This window comes from Aspergillus nidulans, chromosome VII (assembly GCF_000011425.1).
Source record: "Aspergillus nidulans FGSC A4 chromosome VII".
Classification (NCBI taxonomy): domain Eukaryota; kingdom Fungi; phylum Ascomycota; class Eurotiomycetes; order Eurotiales; family Aspergillaceae; genus Aspergillus; species Aspergillus nidulans.
Genome location: NC_066263.1, coordinates 96,481 through 116,061, shown reverse-complemented (window position 1 = coordinate 116,061; position 19,581 = coordinate 96,481). Strand labels below are relative to the sequence as shown.

The 19,581-nt window shown below is 48.8% G+C and overlaps 6 protein-coding genes across 6 annotated transcripts, besides 1 other annotated feature; 3 read left to right on the top strand and 3 right to left on the bottom strand.

Moving 5' to 3' along the window:
• Positions 1–19,581: part of a sequence feature (contig 1.168 1..229305(-1)) that runs on past both edges of the window.
• Positions 444–3,545, bottom strand: ANIA_09021 (DUF3723 domain-containing protein; the record flags this gene model as incomplete). Its single annotated transcript, XM_677198.1, has 3 exons — positions 444–2,735; positions 2,785–3,083; positions 3,134–3,545. 3 exons carry the CDS (start codon positions 3,543–3,545, stop codon positions 444–446), a joined length of 3,003 nt encoding a protein of 1,000 aa, XP_682290.1.
• On the top strand, positions 4,733–5,385 carry ANIA_09022 (uncharacterized protein; the record flags this gene model as incomplete). The annotated part of the gene is made up of 3 exons (XM_050612700.1): positions 4,733–4,819; positions 4,885–5,099; positions 5,122–5,385. The coding sequence occupies exons 1-3, from the start codon at positions 4,792–4,794 to the stop codon at positions 5,383–5,385; spliced, it is 507 nt and encodes a 168-aa protein (XP_050468589.1). The 5' UTR covers positions 4,733–4,791.
• Positions 5,765–7,667, bottom strand: ANIA_09023 (ferric reductase family protein; the record flags this gene model as incomplete). Its single annotated transcript, XM_677200.2, has 6 exons — positions 7,075–7,667; positions 6,818–7,017; positions 6,276–6,670; positions 6,162–6,208; positions 5,921–6,113; positions 5,765–5,862 (listed from the first exon to the last, which is right to left on the bottom strand). Exons 1-6 carry the CDS (start codon positions 7,645–7,647, stop codon positions 5,765–5,767), a joined length of 1,506 nt encoding a protein of 501 aa, XP_682292.2. The 5' UTR covers positions 7,648–7,667.
• ANIA_09024 (uncharacterized protein) lies at positions 7,868–8,856 on the top strand (the record flags this gene model as incomplete). The annotated part of the gene is made up of 3 exons (XM_677201.1): positions 7,868–8,031; positions 8,125–8,561; positions 8,612–8,856. The coding sequence occupies 3 exons, from the start codon at positions 7,868–7,870 to the stop codon at positions 8,854–8,856; spliced, it is 846 nt and encodes a 281-aa protein (XP_682293.1).
• On the top strand, positions 13,249–16,676 carry ANIA_09025 (uncharacterized protein; the record flags this gene model as incomplete). Its single annotated transcript, XM_677202.2, has 2 exons — positions 13,249–13,310; positions 13,656–16,676. The coding sequence occupies 2 exons, from the start codon at positions 13,249–13,251 to the stop codon at positions 16,267–16,269; spliced, it is 2,676 nt and encodes an 891-aa protein (XP_682294.1). The 3' UTR covers positions 16,270–16,676.
• ANIA_09026 (uncharacterized protein) lies at positions 16,762–19,510 on the bottom strand (the record flags this gene model as incomplete). Its single annotated transcript, XM_050612699.1, has 5 exons — positions 16,762–17,862; positions 17,947–18,495; positions 18,612–19,250; positions 19,307–19,334; positions 19,392–19,510. 5 exons carry the CDS (start codon positions 19,508–19,510, stop codon positions 16,762–16,764), a joined length of 2,436 nt encoding a protein of 811 aa, XP_050468588.1.

Here is a 19,581-nt window from a genome sequence, read left to right as displayed (position 1 = left end):
TGATGGGATTATCTGTTGAATGCCTATTCCGAATAAGTGGAACTAAGGTTTCCCTCGCGCCGTCCCGTTTTGGGGTTGACATGGGGGAAAAATGCCGTGGCAATAAGCCCGCGACCCTTTTGCTGTTCACCCAATGAATGGTTTCAACTCAGCTCCGTACCCTATGTACGGGCTTTAGCAGCCAATCATAAGCATACAAAAGAATCCTGGGAGCCATTTCTGAAGCACGTCGTGGGTACGTGATGAATTCCCTAGGAAGTGGGGCTGTTTGTGATGGGTCTCTCACGACCGATTCCGTCTCAAGCACGTCTTCTCGCTCCTCTTAAGAGGATTTTCCTATACCGCGTATACTCATAAGCCGCAAAATGTCCTAAGGAGTTTATCTCACACACAATATGCTCTCAAGTTGCTATTCATAGGCTGTAAACTGCTCTTAGGACTCATTAGAGACGGTTCCTCTTTAACTGCCTCTCCGGTTCCGTGGGGTCCGAACCGGCTCTGTGGGATATTGCCTGAATTTGAGTCATTTTCATTCTTCTTCCCTCGGCTTGGAGTCTCCGCTCCTCATCCTCCGACACCACAAAAATAGCATTGCTGCCATCCACGGTCGCTGCACGGAAACACTGCGCAGGGCTGAGGCTATTCCAGTGGCGATCATACAATGAAAAGTCCTTCCATATGTATTTCTTGGCAATCAGCTCTACGCGGAAGGTGTCAGCAGGATCAACCCATAGATGGTCTGCTCTTCGCCATTGTCCTCTCTCAAGTGACCAGAAGGTGAACTCAACTAGTTCCATCCGATCTTCCACGCGGGAATCCTCGAAGGCGCCCGCTGTGGGGGACTGACCTCCTTGTCTTCCCGATGGTACTAAGGCAGAATTGTGGATATCGAGTAGAGTCACCGGCCGATCTCCTTGGGTGAGTGGCTCTCTGGTTTGTTGGTCGTTTGTTCCCACGTTGGATGAAGAGGGCTCCTGATCAGAACCATCCGGAGGTTCGACTGTCTGTCGTAACGTCTCGGGTACCTCGTCCTCCTTACTGCATTGTACAGGCGCAATCTCACCCTGTGCGCTACTAGACGTCGGGAGACCCAGCTCTTGTTCTAGTCTCTCTCGTTCCCAGTCATTGTCGAGTCTCTCTCGTTCTTGGATTGCTCTTTCAAGTTCTTGGGAATACTGTCGTTCTGCTCCAGTTCCAGTATTCCGGGCTCCACTCTCCCGTACAGAATATATGGAGGGAGAATAATCCATAGGCTGAGGTTGCTCTCCCAATGAAGTGTCCAGATTGCTTTCTGCCGGGGTTGATGGCCAGTCTGAATCACGAGAAAGTGGGGTCTGCTCCGCATTCTGATGTCCCAATTGCTCGCCATTAAGGCTAGAAGCATCTGCAGAGCTTACCCGCTGGAGACCGAGCGAAAGGCTTTCGGGAATTCCAGAAGTTGCAACTTGATTCGCTGGCGAGTGTGATCTTGTACCCTCATCGGCCATTTCATCATATCCGGTGTTTTCACCCGAAAGCGCTAACTGAGAGGATCTGCCGACACCGTCTTCGAGTATCGGCTCTGAGTGTCCTTCGAGGCGCTGCCGGGTTGGAATATCTTCATGAGTCGGCCGGGTTCCCGAACCCTGAGCAACAGTACTTTCAGGAACAGTGGAGGAAGCTCCTGTTGTTTGCATGTTCTCATTGACAAAGAGACCTGGTGTATCCCCTGGGGGGCCACCTGGCCCTAAGTCTCTAACCCTAGATCCACTGAGCGAACATTTCCCGAAGAAAGCGAAATATACACAACGTCGAACAAAGAACGTGGTCAACGTGGCGGATGAGGACGTGACTTCGTTATGGACTTTATCAAGGAACAGGTGTGGAGCATCCTGGGCGTGGGCTTTCACCTGTGGCAATCCACGTCGTGCTCTTGTGGACACTTCACTGTCCGCAAGAAGCTCTGGGGGTTGGCGAACATATTCAATGGCTGCTGAAAAACACGCAACAACACGGTCGACAAGCCCTTCCAGTTGAACAGGATCATACTGAAATTGATCAGGCTTGCGAGCCTGTAGCAACGCAGCACGCGCGATCTGGCGATCTGGTGAACCGTCTAGCAAGGCACGGATCTCATCCGACCAGAACCCTAGGCGACGGGCCAGTTCAGCCATTTCGTAAAGGACGCGGTCATCAGCTTCGCGACGACTTGGCTTGACCAAGAGCTCTTCCTCTTCCTTGGCTGGCTGAGGCAGGAGACGGTAGTTGCGCATTGCGTACAGCCAGAGCTGCCTGTAGCCTAGATCAAGTCGTTCGTTATTGCCTGCGGTCTGGCGACGAAATGAAAACTCGGAGGTTTGGACGATGCCGTAATCTTCGTCTGCAGTTCCCACGAACATATGCTTCATCGTATTCCATATCGATCCATTCACCTGACCAAAAAGCCTCCTTATGCATTGTGCGCAGCATTCAAGATACTTGAAATCCTCCCAGAAAGTATACAACGATGGAATGATCCCATCGAAGCTTTGAAGCCGCCTACAGATGTTTCTGCGTTCAGATTCACTGAACGAGGAAAATACTTGACCGCTTAGCACAAGCCCGTTCACTTCTTTTCTGTCCTTTTCGCAAACTCTAGGGCATTTCAGTTGCAACCCGAGCACGGTCTCAGTATCAATACGATTAAGTGAACCTCGGTCGCCATTGACAAAGAAAAGGTATGTCTCATAGATGTGATCAAAATAAGTGAGTATCTCCTGATGAGCAGATTAGACAGAGCAACAATTGTGCTGAGTGGAGATTTACCTCGGTAGCAGCGAGAGCAATGAGTCTATGGATCATTCCAAGTCTCATTCCATCGTACCAGAGACCCTGAATTGTAAGCAACCGATCGAAAGCTTCGCGTAATTGCCTATTTTCTTCTCGATCTAGTTGCTTTATTCGCTTCTGCTTCCAATCAGACAAGCGTGTGAACCACTTTTGACGCAGAAGGCTGCTTCCTTCGCTTTCGTATTGACGGATTGTCCAGTATATCTCACCATCTGTTAGTTTCTTTTGGTTTGAATATTCTTCAACCAACGATACTCTAAGATCCTTGCTTATATCTATGAATATAGCGTAAGTATATGGGTAACCTCCGAGGTCAGATCCTTACCGTCTAGAAAGAGGTCTACAGTCCACCATCTCTCCAGAGGCGCCAACACTCTAGCCCCAGCGGACAAGCGATGGCGACCGTGGAGCCCCACGAGCTGGCCTCTTGAAAAGGTCAAAAATGGAGTGTCCTCCCCGGAACTCAGTAAAAGCGCTCGCGCAGGCACCCCGGCCTTTTGTAATGCCTCTGCCAACGCATTTCGCGATACCGTAGCAGGTATATGATGTTCGACATCAAATCGGCGACACCCACTCTTTCGGAATATACCACAAAGCCGTTCCACATTTTTGTCATCTATGTAGTTTGCGGAATCAAATCCGATTTCTGATATTTTGACCCTAGCAGTCCCCTGGTATTTCAGACGCCGCTCACGAGCCTGTTTTGCGTCGTCTTCGTTGAAGAGAGCACGTCGCATGATGATGGGCACAACCAAAAGTAAGCGCTCGCCACCTTCGCAACCTATTCAGCGGTGGACTCGCGAAACTTAGTTCAGCCTATGTAGGCACTCTATCGCGCTGGATCTTACCGATGTCTTCGGTGCTGTGATCACACGGTCTTCCCCTTTGTATGCAAACGGAGCGAGAGCCACACTCCCAGATTCGGCTTTCTTGTAGTGAAGTTCGTAGGTAGCAGTTATAGATGGAAAGAGCCTATCCACTCGGGGGAGCAGACTCATTCTCGGCGACGGAATCCGTTTATGTGTCCTGCGATCCGTTTTGGTGCCCGCACTTCGTTTTGCCATAACACTCTATTCGATTGGTCTTACTCTCTTGGTGGGGCCGTATTAAACTCTGCTCCGAAAAATAATGACTATGGTGTGAATAGAGAGAAAACTGATAAATCATCTGCAACTATTTCACGGCAAACACTCCTGGATAATATAACAACTCATGTTCCTCTCACGATGTGTTAGTTGCACCGAGCCCCTCTCTGACCAACCTATTTCTGCGACAATGTCAAAGAACCCAGATAACCGACTCACCCACTTCGATATTCCTTCCGATGATTATTCTAGCCAACAAAGCTCGCAGGGAAGCGTCGGCACAGTTGCGCAAGAACTCTTTGCCAAGCCTCCTGCAGAGCTTTCAACGCGCCGCTTGAAGCGGAAAGCCGATCTCCCGGCAATTCCTGAACAATCGACGGCTCGTCCGCCGCAACCTCGTGATTTAGCCATCCCAAGCGTCAGTAACTCTAAAAAGAGAGCAGTAACTGACACCGGTGTTTGCTACGCGTCTCCTTGGGACTCATTTGAAAAAATTTACGAATGTGATCTGGCGGGAACTGTTCAGGTCGTCACACGCAAATCTGAGCGGCATGGGGTGTATTCACTCCGTCAGTTCTCCGGACACAACCTTGACGAGCTTCTTCACAAACTTCGATTCACCCACCATGAGAATACCGCCTCCGCAGTGGAATGCTTTGTAACAACCGACGGCATTTTCGCGATCAGTGATTTCGCCCCGCTCACGTTAGAACACGTTGTGGCGTGTCAAGCTTATCCGAACGTGAAGCAGTTAAATGCGATTTTGACCCAGGTTGGTTACTTCCCCCTTCTGGTTGAATGATACCTACTGAAAGGTGCGGGCCAGGTTCTGAATGGCCTTGCTTACTTAGTGTCGCAAGACTTGCGACACACTTCGTTGGGCTGCTCCGACATTTTGATGAACACTAATGGCGTTGTCAAAATCGGTATCAGTCAAAACCCTCAACGGTATCTCCTGCAGATAAGGATATGTTCTAATTAAAACCACCAGGATGCCTAGAGAAATGTGTTCTAAGGGATCAAAATGAATCCCATAAAGCTGAACTCGTTTCTGTCGGGAATATCACAATGGAGCTGTTGCAGAAGTATGTCAAAAACGAAGGCAGAGTCGGTATTGACAAACTCGATCGCTGGTCTTCGGATTCCGTCGCCGTTAGTTTCCTTTCAGCCACAACTTCCGCCAACTCTATAAAAACTCTCATGGAGGTATGTTTCCCTTAATTTATAGGAAAATGGTGCACTCACATACGTTTCGCTTCAAGCATCACCTAATAAGCAAAATGCATTTCTGCAAGGAGGAACTAATCGGCCTCGCGTGGTTTGCACTCCATTCGACGAGAACATTTTGGTCTTATGTCCCACCGGCAAAAGAGAAACGGCTAGCTTCGTGAGCTGCTGGATTAAATTGTTACTTCGTTTGTCTCGCTCTCGTATATGCGAATCATGTACATCATCCAAGGATTCGGACATACATCGTTCAACTCGCGATTAAGTAATTAACGTAGTTCCCAAGCGAGTCCAACAGTCAGGTTTCATAGCCACCTGATGACGCCGTGGCAGCCGCACTGACTGTCCAGTCGGTATTGGCACCCCACCGCGAGTTGACCATGTCTGAAATAGCTATAAGCGAACTAACAGAGCGGTTGCCATTCACAATTCAATAATTATAATTCGAGAACAAGGGCCTCGGTGACTTACCGCTGCCTGTATCACTGCTTTAGGGCCAAAAGCACGAGCATTATGTTACTAACGATAAACTCTCCAGATACTCTGGAATTTCCAAACTTTATTCTATATTGTTCTCTAAAAGCCCTCTATAATATTCACTTCCTTTTACAACTGCGATTTCCTATGCTGAATACTATCATAGCTCATGGTTGATACTCAAGCTCTACCATCTTGATGCGTTGATGCAAATGCCCTCTCACGATGTGTCGCAATTCATCACGCAAGACACCAGGGGCGGAAACTGCAGATATTAATTGACTCAGCATTTTGAATACTAAATGGACAAAAAGCCATCTTACCAATCAGTAGAACTTGCCCTTGATTATCCCGGATCGGGGAGAGCTTCTCAATCTTTTCACGGGAGAGCTCCGTTGAAACCACTGTAGCATAGTCTGGAGCGCCTTGGTAAAGCGTAGCTCGCTCGTGTTTCCCGAAAAGGAGTTTTTCACGGACCGGAGGACCTTGTTCCACGTAAATAGATATGCTGAGTATCTAATTGTCTTGTTAACTATAGTTCTTCCAAGTTAGAAGGGTCCTCACATAGCCATCGTCCAGCACGTCCTCCTTCAATAGATCATTGAGTTGTTCTTGGGCCGCAATTGCAGTGCCTACTTTGTTAACCCTTGCGCAGATCGACGGGTATTGCTGACCTACCACGCGTCTCTGCTTGCCAGACGAGGTGTACTCGACGAACGTGCGAAGTGCACGTGTTGTACCCATATATCAATCGCTTGGCGTAGGGTATAACGGCCGGGAGCCCTGCTCCACCGGCGATGAGTAGAACCGTTTCGTAGTTGTTGACGGACTCGCTGAGACCGTGAGGCCCGCTGTACAAAGCTAGGCAGGAATATCCATCAGGTCCGATCACCCGCATTTGGCGAGCGATTGTTGCAGTAAGACCGCTTCGAGGCTGCACGAGGAATTCCAGCTCTGACTGCTTTCCTTGTGACCAGGAGACAACTGTGAATGGATGCGTCTGTGTCCACGACCAAAAGCTGACGCCTGGGAGCCATAAGTTGACATATTGGCCCGCCCTCACGTTGACGGGTCTTGGTAAGATCAGGCGGATTTTAAACGTCCTACCAACAAACCCGTCCTTTTCAATATTGGATTGACGGACGTGGCTGGAGATGATGGCTCGCGGGCACCCACCTCCGGAAAATATTCCGTTTCTGTAGAGAAGGGATGCGACATACAAACACGACGTGCCGGTAAAAACACTAAGCCCAATGTAAAGATAGAGCCTAGGGAGTAGTTTATCTTGGGGTAGATGCTTCCAGATGCCATATACACTAACTATTGTTAATGCCTGGTGGACTCGGAGAGAAAGTTCGTAGGAAAACTTTCGAACGAACGGAAGGAATATCAAAGAAAGGGCTGCTAAGCAAGCAGTTGCCTATCAAGTCCATGTTAGCTCAGAATGAAGCATAGTGCTTGTCGCTTTATAACTTACAATGACGGGGAATAAGGTCTGGCCATCCGATCTAGTTATGCCGTCTTTTCGGTTGAAGACAAGGGCGCCGACATGAAGCACGACAAGTGCCATTGCCATCCAGCCAGAGGCGCGATGCATTTGGCGGTAAGTTCGTAAAGGAATGCCCAAAAGGTCAGCTGAGTAGCTTAGGTGACTTGAGGTTAACAGGAAAATCATATTGATCAGGGAAAGATCTCCAGCGCGGCGACTGACATTTTCCAAGGAGAAGTTCAGAAAGAAGACGAGGATAGAGTTCACAGTAGCATAAGCTAAATGCGTCAACACGCTGAGCCGGCTCCAAGGGCCCAGGAAGCGGTGACGAGCAACGACATGGGGGTAAATAATATGCCGGGAAAGTAAAACCAAGATCGGGCTCTTCCATTGGGAAAGGAGCCTCAGAAGCCTGAAGGCCACCAGAGACACGAGTACACTGCCCGCTGTGATCGCGTAGATGACAAGAATGTCCATATTTAGTTGATAGCGAAGTTGAATCTGCGGGAAGAGGGGAACTCTTAAAAGATGGAAACTGTATATGCGCCAACCTACTGACATAAAAAGTAGGTTAAATCATCAAGTCGCTGGTCTTGGTTACGCCAGGCAGCAGCAACTGTTGTATAAAAGAACTTCGAGGGATCCATTTTGGATTTCTCGAGATCGATTCAAGGTACTGCGATCCGTTTCGGGGATTGCAAATCCCGAGTCAGGCGGGAATGTCGTCCAGACGCTGACTGAACCCGAAACAGTGTCGCAGTAAAACCAAAACAGTGTCGCAATGAATATTTATGCAACAGGTTTTTCCAGGCAAAAGTTTATTCTGTGCACTACACGAGGAACAACTGAGTTCAGAAATCATAGAGATCCTCTGATGGCTCCATTCGACAAGATCAAACCCTATTCGGAGTTGAAGTTGAATAGTGATGGAGAGATCTCTGAGAGGTGCGTTCCCTTTTTTTTTTTTTTTTTTTTTTTTTTTTTTTTTTTTTTTTTTTTTTTTTTTTTTTTCATACAGTTTACTAAAGGTTCATTCAGGTATGGGTTTCCTCACCTAGGGCATCCCTCTCAAAAATATTCTTTAAGTTGGAAGACGGACCAGGCAGGGGGCGGGTGGCTTAGCCTTGGCAACTACTTTGGATTCTCGACTGTCTTCATCAAAAAAAGAGAGGTTGTCAAGCCACGAACTGGATTCCCAAAACTACAACGTGCGTTCCACGAAAACCTGGTGGGGTTGATAGAGGCCTTCCAGGATGGTGCCGATATTTACCTGGCATACAACTACCACGGTTTTGCCGTTAGCCTCTCCCAAGTCTGTTCAACTCCTGGGATTAGGCTCGCTGAATCCGACCTAGCGAGCATCTGCAGGAGTGTACTGAAGGGTCTGGAGTATATCCATGAAACCCTTTTGGTTGCTCATGGAAATGTCGACAGCAACAATACTCTTCTATGTCATGACGGAGCCGTCAAAATAGGTGAGCTTAAAGAATTACCCCAAATAATTGTCACATGCTCATATAGCTAGCCAATATTGGAGACAGCATGATGGATGTTGGCCACCAAAGAAGCTTTGCTCTCGACCGCGAAAATGTTGGTTCGCTGTTGGTACAGCTCAGTATTGCGCACATGACTGAGCTTCCCCCGAGAAACCAGGGCAGCAATCTCGGTGCATACATTAATCTGTCTAAGTACGCAGAGCACTTCGGCTTCTTGGTACTTGATGGGTCGAGCCGGAAAAAGCCGCGGCTAGTTGGTTTCGGGCCGACTTGACACCACTAAAGGAGCGGTTACATCATCATCATCATCATCAGCAGTCCAATTTAACTAAAATCCTTCTCAAGTTGAAAACATTAGTATGCTAAGACATCTTTTAACTTGTAGTCACTGGTACGTCTTCTGCTGTATCGCATTTAGTATGGCCTTTTGGGTGGGCTGCTCTTATGTGATGATCCGAAGACCACGTGCGTGAAATGTTAAGTCATCGTTCGGACCACCACACGTGCGTCCACGTGATGTTAAATGTGGTCCAGATGGGAAGAGCACTTGGCCCAAGCCAATGTCGACGATCGGCCTCGCCGCTGATTTGGCCATTACTAGGCCGAAATTGGGCGAGATATGCAGGTGCCAAGAGACCGCGGTTTCAAGAAGATCGAGGAAAGCCAATCGTGCTACACTTCAGATGAGCTGAGAGGGCCAGTGCGGTGGCCGTGCGTCCAGTAGTGATTCTCACCTGGCTCTCACCCGGCTCTCACCCATCTATTCCACACTCACCCTTCTCACCCGTGGTCGCGCGACGCTAAAGCGGCTCTCACCCATTTCTCACCCGGTCGGCAGGCACCCGACTAGTGGCCGCATTGAAGGCCCATGCCAAAAGCCCATGCTAACCAGTCATTTAGTCTAGCCTTCAGGGGTAACAGCTGATCGCCGCTTTGTGGTCGCGCGACAGTGGGTGAGAAGGGTTTGTGTGCAACAGACACAGTGAAAAGTGGGTGAGAGGTTAGTGGGTTGAATCACCTCCGCGGCGCGATCGCTGCTCATTTTACTTTGACCGAACGGTATATGAAAAGCGATTGGCTTGAAGCACCTCTGACAAGCTTCTCTAGCTGGCAACCGCAAGGCTTGTGATTGCTCGAAGAAACATCAGGAGAGACCAGGTGCGTTGAAGTGCGGTTATGGCGATAAAGATTGTAATGGATCTATTTTATCTTTTTTTTTTTTGCACAGCCGATCTACTATCTAAATTATAAATAATCGGCGATTATGCCCAACGTGTCAATTAAATCAAAATATCTACACAGGTGCGCCTCTAAGCCAAGGTATGATAGAGAATATAGAATCTGGTTTTCTTCAATGTCCGTAGAGCTTGACCCTGAGAGTTACTTTTGACAAGTTCGACTGTGTAGATTTGTTTCTTCCAGACATATCCATTAATTATCTCTTAATTTCATGATAACGACCAAGAGAATCAAAGTGAGGCATAGTGATTGAAAAAATTAAGATGTCTTCCTTTTGAAGCCACGCGTATAAGAGTGAGATCATCATGGTACATCGAGAGTTGCAACACACTGATTCGACGAGTACACTGGAGAACAAAGCGTGGGTTCAGAATAGAGATAGGGAGAAAAGCAGCGCCATGCGGTGCCCCGGATGCGACTGTGCAGCGCGGAGAGGGGCACATAGTAAACGCGTGTAGCTTCACTGAATCGAGAGAAGCTTTGTCTCGTTTATAGCTTTTAAGACAAGCTGGAGCCTACCTTATTGCTGAGTAGAATCTTGACATTTTTGAGAGCGTGCCGGGGCCATAGTGGCTCGCTGAATTAAGAAGACGTGTTTTTGGGTATCTACAGGGTAGTGTTCAGCTCGCTTGTGTGTTCAGCTCGACTGTGAAATTACGTTAGTTAGCTAGTTAGTTAAATTGCCAGATAGGGCCTTCATAGCAGTCCATGCCCTCTTTTGCAATTCCATTGGTTGAAGCATATAACCACTATATCCTGCGTTGCGACAAAAACTTGTCGCGTCACTGTAATAAGCTTGGTCAGGTGATTTGTAAAGAACTATCTCAGCAACATTATCCTAACGAAGCGGGAGTGTCCCTAGCAATTCCTCCACTTCGAAGAGTGCTTTCCCCAGAAAATCCGAATCATCGTACAAGCCTCTTGGTCTTGGGGTCAACGGCCCACCTATGAGCTAAATAACGAGAAACCCTTCTATTCTCTTGACAGTTTGTTATTATGGTGCAAGGGAAAGGCACTGTCATCCTTATTGTTGCAGTCGTTTTCTTGGCCATTTCTCTCACGACTGTCTTCTTACGATGCGTCGTGCGGCTTTGGATTGTGAAGGCATTTGGCTGGGATGATGGTTTAATGCTACTGGCTATGGTGCGTCGAAGCCCAAATCGCTTGAACGCTCAATGGGGTTGGATTCAGAGCTAGAACTGAACAGCAGGCGCTGAATCTCGGATTCTCCTTGTGCGGGATTATTGGAACAGCTTATGGAGTAGGGCAGAAAAACGATTATTTTGAGGGCAATCTTGGTGCATTTCGGACAGCAATGCTGGTACGACATACTTCTCCCTTCTACTTAATCCAAAACTTTCGAAAACCGAGCTAAGCAGGTTAATCAATTTGCGCAGTGCTGGTGGTGGGGAGAACTCCTTTATGTAACCACAGCCGTGACCGTGAAGTTTTCGATTATCATTACTCTACTTCGGATCGTGTTTGAGAGAATTCACAAATGGGTTCTCTATATTGCCGCGGCCGTGACGACGCTTTTCGGATTACTACTCTTTTTATTTTTCATATTTCAGTGCCATCCAATTTCTGCTTTCTAGGACCATGGGAGGAGGGACATGTGTGCTGATACACACGTCGTGATCGGAGTTGTCTATGCCTTCAGTGCTGGTGAAGCCCTGACTGACCTCACTATTGGCATCACACCATGGTTTGTTATTCGGAGATTGAATACAGATAGGCGAGAAAGAATTGCATTAGCGGGCATTCTCGGAATTGGTAGCATGTCTGTTATACAACCTTCATGCTTCTCATTCATCGTTCGCTAATTTTCTGGTACAGTGCTAGCGCTGCCGTGATCATTCGCTTTCCGTTTGTCCACCATTGGGAAAGCCCGGACCTTCTATGTGAGTTGTACAGTCCCCACCGAATGACAAAGAGCCCAATTAATGCATACTTTGCCAGATGCAATTTCCGAAGTATGGATCTGGTCAAACGTGGAATCTGGTCTAGGAATAACTGCTGGCAGCTTGGTAACCTTATGGCCCTTGTTTAGCAAGCTATGCGATAGGAGGTCAACTCAACACAGTTCCGAGTCGCAGCCCTATGGCTTGTCTGACTTGCCTCCATTACATAGTAGCCGCTGGCATGGCGAAAACCTTGACTATCACTTTTTCTTGCAGGAGGAAGTTCGGCATAGATGCGACTCATTTGTGTCGATTCCAATATAGCTACTTGAGCACGAATGCCGTAAATAATTTTCAAAACGTCACCAGGAACTTATACAGGCCTTTTTCGAGTAACTGTACATACCGAAGCTAATGTAGATACCCTTATATTCTATTTTCGATCGCCTAATTCCTCATCAACCAACCGACGCCCAACGTTATCAGAAACTTTCCCCAGAGCACAGATGGAAAACCTGCAAGGGACGGCAAAGTCATCGTGAAGGGGACTTACGGGGTCTCAAGGATAGTCTTCGTAAAAATTTGAAATTGGTGAGCGTTTTGTCACCATGGGCACCACCATATTTGTGTAGGGCCACTGTCTGTGCCTGCGAGGATGTCAACGCGCCGTCACAAACTGGGCACAGACCCCGGTCGACTCTTCTCTTGCAAAATTGGATGGAGTCCAAAGCCGACCGGGCCTAATTCTAGAGGACTGTAAGTGAAGGGCACGTGAAAATTGTCTGTGTAATAGCAAGGCTATGAACGGTGCAGAATGAATGAGGCGTGTATTACCGAATCTAAGTTGAGGTGCCGAGCAACCTCCGCCTCCGCTCGATGACTTGCTGGGAATGTGACAAACGTTCAAAACGTCCCAGATGCCCCAAAATCTTCCGTCAGCAAATCAATGTCATCTTGAATAGTACTGAGTCGATGTGAGGCAGGATCAGGCTGTAGGCCACATGGACCATAAATTCTGTGACTTTAGCAGTGACGTTGGATTGTTCACAACGGTAGCTGAATGAAATTCGGCTGTTACACCTTCCTCCAACTTTGCCTAACAGATTCCATCAACGTCTTTATTGCTTGTGTATCTCTACCATTGCCCATTGTGACGAGAGAATCTAGCGTCATTTATCGAGTCTTTCGGGCCTAAGACAGCTACACACTATAGATTGTGTAAGGTTGGATGCCAATCATAAACATAACATAGGCGAGGGTGACACGTTGCCTCTTGCCCTGGCTAACAGCCTAGTTGTTGTGTGACCGGAAGGTGACTACAGTATCGAGTAGTATGCCTAGCGGGCCGTGCACATATTTCACGTTGGCACCACAACAGCCAATAGCCAATACTGAACCAATGAAAAGCCGGCTATTCGGATGAGGTGGCACTTTTGGTCCGTCGAGTGGCCCGGATGTAGTGGCACTCGGAACTTGGCGTACGTCATCGGACGCCTGAAAAGCACCTGGGCAATGGCAAGTGAAGTATGGAGAAGATTGAGTTAAGAGCTGGCCGCGAGATTCGAAGCCACGTGAAATTACCTGAAAGGTATGTTCGAGGTCGTGAAGTAGTTATAACATCATCTACGCCGTCAACCCCTATCATCCAGACGTCTATGGAGTAGACGCGGTTAGGCACGACGTAGGGCTGTAATTAATTTCGCAGAATCATTTTTCCAACCATTCCCCGCAACATACCTTTTCCCCGTTCCGCTTAGATCGCTTGCGTTTTGATTGGCATTTCTTTAGACTAACTTCGGCACTATTCTCCCTCCATATCCTCCACACGAACCGGAGATGGGCCTCCCCGCTTTCTCAGTCCCCTTGTCGCAAGACCATCACCTACCCTCATCAATTGTCGTAATGACCTTAGACGCCTTCATACCTTGAGCAGGATGCATTCATGTCAAGTGTGCGACAAGACGTACCAGACGCGTGGCTCCTTGACTCGACACCTGCGAAACCATTCCGTCAATGATAGCCAGCATGTGTGCCCAACGTGCGGGGTGGCTTTTTCTCGCCGCGACCTCTTGCGGCGGCATGTTCGAATCCACCGCCTTGCGCAAAACAACCTCAACACGACCACGACGTCCAACGATCTCGCCACGCCTGCTCCGCGACGTCGCTGTCATACGGCGTGTCAGCCTTGTCGAGAAGCGCGGGTGAAATGTGACGGAGGCAATCCCTGCTCCCAGTGTATCGCAACGCAAACAGAGTGCCTGCTCGGATCCCGTACTGGGCGTGTGAGCCGCGTCGTCGAGAAAGAACGTCGGCAAGAGCAGTATTCTCATTCCGATGATGGAGGGTCAGCTGGAGAGGACGATAAGGAAGACGGCGACCAGGAGCAAGATTTCTCGAGGGTAAGGGTCGAAACTTCCATAACAGCAGCGCCAGCCATGCTTCACTCACCAGTCTCGAATGTTGATGCTCCGATAATTCCCTTCTTGGGGTCCGAGGATCCGTTGCCCGACATGGACAATATAGACCATTTGGCCGAGATGGACTTCAGCTGGACGGACTCTTTGCCTTGCACTACCACTTCATGGCCTTGGCTGCATGAGAGTTTACTCTTACAAGGCAATCCCTTGCTCAATTGGACCAATGACTCCATCTACGCCCTTGATACTGGTGATATGGTTCCAGACTCTTGCCCAGGCATTATACCCCTCGATACGGCACAACAACTGCCTGTTATATCCCCCACCAAGACCGTCACCTCGATGTCGGCAAGAGATGATGCCGAGTCTGGTTCCGCACCGCCATCAGAGCCAGGAAAACCAGAGACCCGACTGCAGGGACCCGATATGCCCGAATTTCAAGGTCAAGCAGCCCTCCAGCAAGATCAAATAGTAGAAGAGCTCGTGGCCTACGCGGAGAAGCGAATTGTTACTCCAGGGTCCAAGCTCTCTCGATCCTTGTTCTGGCAGTCCATGTCGATTCGAATCGCAGAAGCATTTCGCATCGATCCTTGCGACTCACCTGGGTCGGAGTCAACCTTGAATCGCCTGATGCAGATTTACAAAGAAAACTTTTCCCCGTTGTGGCCATTGCTGAGTGGAAAGGAGTTTGACTCCAGCGAACTTCACCCCTTGCTCTTTCTGACTGTTGTTTCGATTGGATGCATGTATGGGACCTCCCAAGAATGCAATTTCGGAAACAAGCTTCACGAACGAGTCCGTCGTTGTCTAGCGGCATCTCTGATTGGGCTTGAGGATGCTGAAGGCGACATACTTTGGCTCGGGCGGGCCCGGCTGTTGACTCAGGTCGCGGCTCTATATTTTGGGCAACGGCGGGCTTTCTCTTACGCCCAACACGTTGGTGCGATAACTCTCGCACAGGCACGGCGAATGGATTTGTTCTCTACCGTGGGCCGTCCTGGCATGACTGGGGAACTTTCTCTCGAACAACAGACTGTGCTTTGGCAAAACGCGGAGGCCAGGAAGCGGCTCGCCTTCGGAATTCTCAGAGCAGATGTCTTCACAAGCGTGCTTTTGAACACGCGGCCACTGTTGTCGGCTGAAGAGATCTACCTAGATCTCCCTGCCAGTGATGAAATTTGGATGAACCTGGATACCATTCCTCTGGAGCAGTTGGCCTCCCGGCTGAAAGACGAGTCTTCGCGGGCATTGGGGCTCCCATTCTGCGATTTGGTTAGAGTTGCGAGCGACCGCGGGGAGGCCCTCCTTAACATGAACCCAAGGGGATATGAGCTCCTGATTTTCGGCCTTCAAGAGTATGTTTGGAGATTCAGCCACGACCGAAGCATGTTCCCGCGCCTCATCGGCCAGTCGGATCATACTGTCGCCCAGAAAGAGAATCTACCTTCCTCCCCGAACGGTCTTTCAATCTCAGCATCGTTACAGACTGACCAGCTTGGTCGTACCTATCGTCGAATGAATGATCTTCGAAACGACCGTTGCCGCATTACCCAGACCCTACAGAGATGGGAGCAAAGCTTCACATCAACTCGCACTACACAATCGTTCGGCCAAGATAGGACCAGTGTGATGAGCAGCTTACTCCTTTTGTACATCTCATACCTGAGGCTATGTGTGCCTCTTGCTGATCTTCATTCGGCCGCGTACATCCTCATGGACAACAAACCTCTGGAACCAAAGAAGCTACAAACACTTCAGGAGTGGGCAAAAGGAACAGGGGCAGTTGAAGCCATCAAACACGTGTGTCAGATTTGGTCCCTCCTGAGCCAAGAAAGATTTCGCACCGGTACCGACAAGGCAAAATACAATCTTCTTTCCTTTTCGGGCTTACATCACGCGGCAGTCGTGATCTGGACCTTTGCCGGGGTTCATAGTGAGCCTGTTGCTGAAGTCGCCGAGCTGCCTGGATGGAGGGATATGGCACCAATCTCCATTCAACGAGACCAAACCCGGTCGCTTCTGAGAGCGGTTGTCAGTTTGTACAAGCACTTGATACCAAGAGGTTGGTATTCTTTTGCGGCCGTCGCAGAAAGCTTAGCTGCACAGCCATTCCCGGACTCTAGCCGCTAGGGGATAGCCACTTTCACAGATTGCTCTAAGCCTTGTATAATAATGTTCAAACAAAATTTTCTCCGGTGTCATTGTTGAGCACTTTACCTGAGGCACACTACTGCCTGACTCAAGGGTGTCAGCGCTTCTTTTGCATCTCGGATCGCATTTCGATTTATATACACCTTCAAGTTTTGTGATCTTGTATCTTCCTTTTTGCCTCTGTATAGCTTCATTACAAGAGTTTCAATCTCCGCCTCTCGGGTAAATGCTCTTCCTTTTCTCCGTTCATGAGGACCTCACCCGTCGACAATTATTGCATACATATCAATTGATAGCAGGCCTTAGACCGTACTCTTTCCAGCTAAGCCAAACAATTCAAGCTCCATTGCCCGGAACAAGAGATGTCTCTTGAATGCCGACTACAACAAGCACTGTTACAGATTAGGTAAATATCAAAGTATGTACATCCAGTGAGCGTCACTGCAAGGTTGCCCATTGGAGAAAGCCAATCTACAACGGGCTCAATCCAGCATCTGAAAGCGTGAAGAGGTGGTTCTCGTCTAGTCCAAGCTCGGGAATGCCACAATCCAGGGCATTTGATAAGCCAGAATCACAAGGCTCGAATGATTGATCACCAGGTGAGATGTGACTGTCCGACATGATGGTTTGCGTTGTTTCGTTTGCCAAGGTGGAACCAAAGCGGTCAGGACGATTGTGAACATCGAGAGAATTGGAAAGATTCAAAGGAATGCCTGGCCCGGATGTGTCCTGAGCGACGGGTGAATCGGGATTGGTATAAAGCTGTTGGCTGTTGAGTTCGTCATGGACAATGCTGGCTTCTTGGCTGCCCAAGTGACCATTTGCGTAGAGAATGTGCGGGTCACTTTCTGCATGGTGAGGATTGTTGGTTTCCGGCACGCCAGGAGCTCCCTGGGAATGGAAGGAAGCTTGGCCATTGGAGTTTTCAATATACAGTTCCGGTGATATATGGGAAAGATTCTGTTCTTGGCTGTGGTTGGCGGTTGTTCTACCATGATTTCCGGTTGTCTGATCGATAGACACATCCCCAGGTGCTCCAGTAGTGCTGGATAATCCAAAGGTCTCATCCAACGAGTTATTCATTGCTGATTCTGGAGAGAGCGTGCTCGTGGTGAATGGTACTTTCTTCAACCCTGCGGTCATGTTCCTTTGACTTGAGAGGCCTCGGGGTTGATCCAGAAAACCCTCGCGTTCAGCGATTTCGTCGGCAAAAATTGAGCGGGCGGCATAGCTCATACGGAGGATGTTTTGGCTCATCTGGCTCGACAGCCATGTTTTTGAATAAAATTCGCGGAGGGAGATGACGGCTTCGAGTATTGTTCCGCCATAGAATTGGCGAAGCAAGGGTTCTTCAGCAACCATCTCGAGTCCAATGCTCACCACACTATTCCAATAGTGGAGGATGGGAAATGTATACTTTGGAAACTCATGTGGCAGTGAATTGAGAGCCAAGAGAATCTCCTCAATCAGATGCAGACAGGTAAACCGACTTGCTTGACTGTCAGGGAGGTCTGACTCTTTCGATCGTTTGAGCGCCTTGAGACTGATCAGGAGACGCAAGTAGCCCCATCTCTAGGTGAAGAGTTAGCGTTCTATTCAGCAGCAGGCGGATTCAGAATGATCCTTGAAATGAACGGCGGCCGGGGTTCAAGATACAATTGTTCTCAGTGACCATCCCTTCTTTTCAATTTCTTGTTTCTCCGTTGAAGGCTGGCTGGCTTGACAATTTTCTGCGTGGAATGCCAACACAATCGTCCGGAACGCCCCTGAGATATAGCGCTCTAGGCTCTCAATCAACAATGGACTGTTCTCATGATGATTATTCGTGTCCTTGTCACACAGCATCTCCCGGGTCTTGCTAGCTGCTCTTGCATAGCATGTCGTTTCCCTGAGGCACGGTATTTCCATTGTAGGCCTTTTCAATATCTCATTTTGAATTAGATCAGCGAGGTCTGAAGAGCTTCTGTTGTCATCATAGTGAATGGTCATCCATGTATCACCCAGGTTCATTGGAAGAGCAAAGTCGACATTGATGTCCTTGATCATGAACTCGTCTTCTGTTTGGATGCTCAGTTCTCGATCCAAGGCATAGACTGAACACCACAAACGCCGCATGAACTCGCCTCTGACAACTGGGATGCTGCTCAAAGTATCGCGTTGATGGCAGCCCTGACAGTGTAGTTGTGAAATGGCCAAACTGAGCAGCTTTTTTGCCATTTGCGTTGCACCTATGCAGCAACAATAGACTGCCTGGTGATCAAGCCCCCAAATTAGTGGTTTGAATCAAGCGTAGCAGTGACGGAACTGGAACTTTATCTCACCATGAGCACAATCGTTTGCGTAAAAAGTAGCCCCGTCGAAGGATTTGTTGCGGTTTTCATCATGTTGCCGTAGACATCAATGGCGGTTGAATAGATGCCCCAGCCGCCAGGACAGGAACCCTTGAAATTGCTCGAATAAGAACTTTTGCAGTAACACCCAATCGCCAGACAGACAAGCACCAGCGACACCTGGCAACGCTGCTCTTCATTTTGAAAGACATGCTCGCCAGACAGACCTGAAGGATCTGGCAGTTGTGTGTATAAATACTTTAATGTCGGAAGGTGCAAGAACGGATACTGTGGGTGGACTTCTCGACAGAAAGCCTCTAACCAGCTGTTCCATTCGTCGCGACTGGCAAGAGATGATTCAGAGTCGAGAAATGCATTTAGACGGACATTTTCGTCATATGCCTCCCCTGGAAGGGTGGATTGCGGTCGTGATGGTGCCGTCGAGGCAGGGGACAGCGGCTGCCCACAGTGATCGTAATGGCTGTCTGTGCATTGTGATGCGAACCTTTTTGCCCAAATTATTCCTGAATTTGCACCAATTTGCTCGTGTCCTCGTTTATCACCGACTGGCTTTGCCTGGCAGCTTTTGCTTCGAAGCAAGCATGGCATACAGGGAATGGCCCCATCGCACTAAGGTCTTGTCAGCAAGCAGCCAATTGTGCCAGTGGTGCACATTTAATTCTTACTTTCACCTTTCGACGAGCGCAGTTGGCACTAAGACGACATGAGCTACGGACGCTACGAGGGCTTCGGCTGCTCATTGTAACATACCATGCCTTTGAAACCCTTGTGCGTCCATTCCTTCGCTTCCTATGCTTTCGCTTTGTCTCTTCCGAAATTGACGGCGAGCCAGCGGCTGATTCAGTCTGGCTGTTGGATGGCGGCTCCATTGCAATGCTATATCAATGGAGCTCTATGTGAACTTCGAAACAACAAAACACAATGCAAATGTCGAAATGTC